Genomic DNA, 5,995 nt, shown 5'->3' on the forward strand with positions numbered 1-5,995 from the left:
CCTATTAGAATTGTTCAGATTCTTCTTCTTCTCCAAAATGAATCGCATTTTTGAGGGCCTAAATATGCTCGAAAACTCATGAAATTTTGCACACATGCCAAAAGTGGTGAAAATGTACATCTGATATGGGTTTCAGAAGTGGGTGTGGCAAAATGGCTCAATAGCGCCACCTATAAAATTTCAACGAAGTGCCCCTCGAGCTATGTTTCACATACATGTACAAAATTTGGTAGACACATGTAAGACACCAATACCTACAAAAAGTCCCATGGTATGAAGCCCGAAACCCAACAGGAAGTCTGTTATTTAGAATTTTCTTGGCAAGTTTTGTGCCGTTTTTGCCATTCTCAGGCGTTGTATTTAAACGAACTCCTTCTAGAGATTTAAACAAATCAACACCAAATTTGGTCAGTGTAATCTAAAGCCCTTTGTGACATTAAATTGCGAAGATCTTGAGTGTTCGTTGAAGGGTGTGTCCATGGCGGCCTGACAAACTTCGATGTTTTGCCATGAAAACGAAAGTTGTTATAATTCAGGCATACAGTCCGATCTGCACCAAAATGAATATGTTTGATAAGAGTCCTGTCCTGAACACATGCCCATAACCATATTCAGTTATAGCCATAGCGCCACCTGCTGGCAACAGGAAGTGGCATGTTTTACGCTCTAACGAACTCCTCATACAGATTTAATGACATCAACATTATATTTGGTCAGTCTAATCTAAAGGCCTTTGCAATGTTAAATTGTGGAGATCTTGAGTTTTCGTTAAAGTGTGTGTCCGTGGCGGCCTGACCAAGTTCGACATTTCGCCATGGGCATAGAACGTGTTGTAGTTCAGCCATACAATGTCCGATCTGCCCCAAACTTCACACATTCGATAAGAATCCTGGCCTGAACACATCTAAAGGCCAATATTCAGTTACAATCATAGCGCCACCTGCTGGCAACATGAAATAACTTGTTTTACACTAACTCAAACATACCATGTTCAATCTGCACCAAACTTCATATGTTTGATAAAAGTGCTGGCCTGAAGACATCTACATGCCAATATCCAGTTATAGTCAACGCACCACCAGCTGGCAGCAGGAAGTTTGGCACATATAAATTACTTTGACATATTACTCCTATATTTAACACTTTAAATGCATATTGCTCACCGTTCACCGTTTTCCTTAAGCCACTGGGTGGTGGTGAGCCCGGGTGTGAGGGCCCTTTCAACGCTGCTTGCAGCTTTATTGATGGCTGTTGCTATTGTTTATTAAATATTATTATTCAATAAATACTATTTTATATAAATAATATATTTATAAATTCAATGCTGTATATCAGAGCGCAACCTTTGTACTTTTGACTGAATTGCCTAGCTACTTGGCTGTTGTTGTTTATTAAATATTATTCAATAAATAATATTTTATATAAACAATATTTTATATAAATAATATATTTAATAAGTGTTTAGTATTGAGAAACGGTGCGTGTTCGTGATGGTAATTGTAGTTACATTGTTTCACCATTAGATGGTGACAAGAGAATGTTTTTATGAGTGAGTCAGCAGTAAAGACTTTTACATTGAAAAGTTATAAAGGCTATAAACGGAAGTTATTTTTAGTTTCAACAACAGCTTGAGGCAGTGCACAAATGCACTGAGCAGCAAAATCACCCTTAACAGATGAAAGGAATGATATTAACATTACAACGAACGCTTTCCTCAGCAGACATTCAAACTAATGTTTATTGTGGATACGAGACTGAGCAGAAGAATGAATGTTGTATCAGATGCAGGTAATCACACTTGCTCTCTCTCTCTCATAATACTCTACATAATACAGTGAGCTTTTACTGCAGTAATGCAATTAGCTTTCAATTAAGCAACTCAACGTTCCTTTGTTACTAGTTCTAAAGTGACGTTTTGGAATTAGTAAGGGAGGCTTGTGCTCAGCTGTTAAACTGACAAACTGAGATTTGAATCCACAGTGGAAGTAGTTCAGCACAAAAGAGGGATTTAAAAGACACTCTGTTGTTGTTTCTTATGTAATTGCACACTTGTGCAGTTTATATAACGCACTTTGAATTACTATTATGTTCAATTTAACCACTAAGCAGATTATAAATAATGGACAAAATTTATAAATATCTGAAAATTAAGTTTGGTGTATGGCAGAACATTTCTTGTTAAACCAACCTCTGGTATGAGTGTTACATGTTACTCTTTCAGGAAGGAATGTATTTGTGCACATTCACCTGAATACAATTGCCTGGATCTTTTTTAGTCCACTCAGCTGGACAGCTGAGAGGCTGTGTTGTTGGGGGCACTTGCGTGGTAGTAACACCCTCTGCCATTTTTTTACAGATGTATTTCTGTTTACTGTTACAGTCCAGTACATCCCATAATCCTGCTGAAGTTCCTGTTAACATGGCAACACAACCGCTGTGCCTTTCTACAAAGTGAAAAGACAAAAGAACAAAAATTAGATTTGGATTCAGGTAGATTCAGACATGATTTCATGTTACACAATCAAAGCATTATACCTACTATTTACAATTCAAAAATTTCAAAGTTTCATAAAAACTGTTATTACTAATCAACATACCTGGCATGCCAACATTAAAGTGTGTAAATTTGACTTTATCACCATTACTCCACTGGAAGCGCTCAAGTCGTTCAGTATTAGTTAGGCCAATCCAGAAATACTTCTCAGGCCTAAGACCGACCAAGCTAATGAGAAAAGCATTCTCATACCTAATTAAAGACACAGCATTTAAGAATGTTATATAAATGTATGCATACAGACAGTAATTAAAAGTGTTTACTAAAGTAAACAAAGACGAATATAATAATGCCACATGAACAGAGATTATTTGTATTATGCACAATTAAAGTAGTCTAGAAAAATCCTTAATATAGAAAAACAGGAATGCATTAAATCCAAAAAGTGAATCAAAACAAACAAATTCAAGCAAAGGAAGAAAAACAAACAAACAAAAAACAGGCACTAAACAAATAATGTTCTGAACTGCACAATAAATCACTGGCAATTGCATATCTATAATGAATAGCAGGGTACAGCAGGGCTAAAGGCGCACCCGGGTAAAATATTATAGATTTAATTTATAATATATATCCCATAAATAATTTCCTGGAATTCACTAACAATCTCTTGTTTTTGTCCCCAAATCTTCAAGTCTTTTTCCAGGTTCGCTTCTTTTATTTCTAATAGCAGTGTTTACTGTAATGTTTCCAAAGCAGGTAAATACAAAATATTTTTAAATTAAATAACCCATTTTTATGATTTATTTGCCCACATGTGTTGCTCTATCAATGTGTCTTAAAAACATATCTATATTTTCTGCAGTCATACACTATGGGAGTAGTGAAAAACACATTTTTCTATGAGGTGTACCTTTAGTTCAGTCCAGGTTCGCTTCTTTTATTTCTAATAGCAGTTTACTGTAATGTTTCCAAAGCAGGTAAATACAAAATATTTTTTAATTAAATAACCCATTTTTATGATTTATTTGCCCACATGTGTTGCTCTATCAATGTGTCTTAAAAACATATCTATATTTTCTGCAGTCATACACTATGGGAGTAGTGAAAAACACATTTTTCTATGAGGTGTACCTTTAGTTCAGTTGTACCCTATATGATTACCTACAAATATAATCTGCATTACCTGTTGGCAACATCAACCAAACGAGCTCCTGTCTGCTCACATTTCAGTTTGGCCTCATTAAAAGACTTGCTTTCCATGGCAATAATATAACAGTAAGAGCCGTACCTAACCCAACCCTATGGGAGCCAGACAGATATGACTTAATCACAATGACAATTCCTCATACATCTTGTACCATTAGAAATAAAGATTGTTTGGGTATTTTTGAAACAGACTGTGGATATTAAATTATTAATAATTTTGACAATTAATCACATATGCTGAGGTCCTGACTTGTGATAAAGTAACAAAATGTTGTGACAATGTAGTTCATGTATTTAAGATTTCATGCTATTAAGATAGCAGAAGACTGAAGCACATATCCAAATAATGATGGAAGGATGGACAGATGGATTGATTGATTGATTGATTGATTGATTGATTGATTGATTGATTCATATATTTTTGATATTTTATTTTCTCTTTTGTTTATTAAAAATTAAAACATGGAGTATAATGTACAGTAGACTCACAGCTAGGCATCCAGGACTGACAATCTCTGGGGTGCCATTAGGCTTGCTAGATGATTTCCTTTTGCAGATATAGCCACGCTCCATCTCACACATATGGTCTGCCCATCTACCTTCCTATTACAGAGGCAAAAACCAAAATTTCAGCTATGCAATACCCAACAGCTATATATATATATATATATATATATACAGGCCACGTTCACACAGCAGCAGAATACAGTTGTCAGTCCTGTATTTGAGTCCTTAATACGGTTATGTTCACACACATTCTGTAACCGAACTCACACTTGTAAATTTTCAGGACTCACAAGTCACAACTGCATTCTTTGAACTGGACAACTAGAGCTATGTTCACACTGTCAGGTTTTGGGAATGAAAACCACATTTACTTACAGGTGTGAGTCTTGAAATGTCCCATTCACACAGCAGCTTACAGTAGGGTCTTGAATACTGTCTGTATGAACATGCAAGGGGAGTCAAGCCTGTATTCCTTACCAGTAACCATAGCAACAGTGACCAAAGTAATATCAAAGATGTCGACGTCTATAAAACTGAAAGACCTATCACTTTTTGACACAACAAGAATCCAAACGAGCCAGGAGTTCATCCATCAAACCCTTATTAACCAACAGCAGCTTTTATATTTGGGTGTAGAGCAGAGCATTTGAGTCGTGCGCAGAACACAAATCTGATGGGAGCGGCTCCGTTGGAGACTGGATAAAAAAAATTCAGATGAAACACAGCTCATTTCTCTGTCAATGTAAGTTACTGAAACCACACATGAAAACACGCAGCACATGGTAGATGCGGAGCATTTGTGCGGAAGACCACTGTATGACATGATGAATGCAGTTGTGAGTCCTGTAAACAGACAGTATTCGAGACCCTACTGTAAGTTGCTGTGTGAAATGGGACAATTTAATTAATTTCTTAAGTAAATAGTAAATAATAAAATAAGAACAAATAAATTAATAACAATCAATAGCACAAACAAAAACAATAACAAGATACAAATTAAATTAACAGTACTTACATTTTTTTCAGTTAGGTCTAACTATAATATATTCAACGGTAAAATAACACTGGATAGTCTTCACTGTATAATGAAAGACAGCATCAGGTTTATTTAGGCTGCTCAGTCTCATGCATGCATAAGACCTCATGCATGGATCTAATATACTGTTACACATGGCTCTATGTTTACTTTCCTTTTTAGGAGCGCTTGTCCTCCTAATTTAAAAAAATTAGGAGCACCTTCTGATCAATAATCAAAAATTATGATAAAAAATGTGCCTTCCTAATACGAGGTGACATTTGACTCCTTAAAGTGACTTACAGGGGTATTTTCTTTTTACCTTTGTAATGGCATCATTTTAATCTATGTCAAATTCAAAAATGTATGTTTATTAGCTTTTTAAAATGTCTATTTAAAACAATATAATAAGAAGTAGAATAAATTCAAAATATTAGCTTTTTAAAATGTCTATTTAAAACAATATAATAAGAAGTAGAATAAGACAAATAAGACAAATAAGATGAAATTAGTATTAATTAAAAATTAATTTGTACTACAGAGGTGGCACAAAAAGAACACAAAAGTGGCTTGTAGGTACATTTTAAGACGTTTAATGAGGCTCAGAGGTGGCATGAGTGCAATTAAATTCATAAATTCATGTGGATATTAATGTTTTAAATATAAAATTTTGAATACAGAAATATTAAATTATTTAAATAACTGCAATTATACCTAAAAAAGAAACTGAAACCGCCAGCAGGTGGCGGCAAATCACGGATTTTATCACT

At 34.9% G+C, this 5,995-nt stretch overlaps 1 protein-coding gene across 1 annotated transcript in view; it reads right to left on the minus strand.

Moving 5' to 3' along the window:
• Positions 1-2,217: 2,217 nt before the first annotated feature.
• Positions 2,218-5,995, minus strand: part of LOC107686018 (macrophage mannose receptor 1-like) — a 55,420-nt gene continuing 51,642 nt past the window's right edge. The window contains exons 8-11 of the mRNA XM_016482807.1: positions 4,193-4,306; positions 3,681-3,796; positions 2,598-2,746; positions 2,218-2,444 (exon numbers count right to left, since the gene is read on the minus strand). Coding sequence (XP_016338293.1) covers positions 2,218-2,444; positions 2,598-2,746; positions 3,681-3,796; positions 4,193-4,306 — 606 coding nt within the window. The remainder of the gene's footprint in view (positions 2,445-2,597; positions 2,747-3,680; positions 3,797-4,192; positions 4,307-5,995) is intronic.

The sequence above is a fragment of the Sinocyclocheilus anshuiensis genome, unplaced genomic scaffold, assembly GCF_001515605.1.
Source record: "Sinocyclocheilus anshuiensis isolate Anshui unplaced genomic scaffold, SAMN03320099.WGS_v1.1 scaffold1315, whole genome shotgun sequence".
NCBI lineage: Eukaryota > Metazoa > Chordata > Actinopteri > Cypriniformes > Cyprinidae > Sinocyclocheilus > Sinocyclocheilus anshuiensis.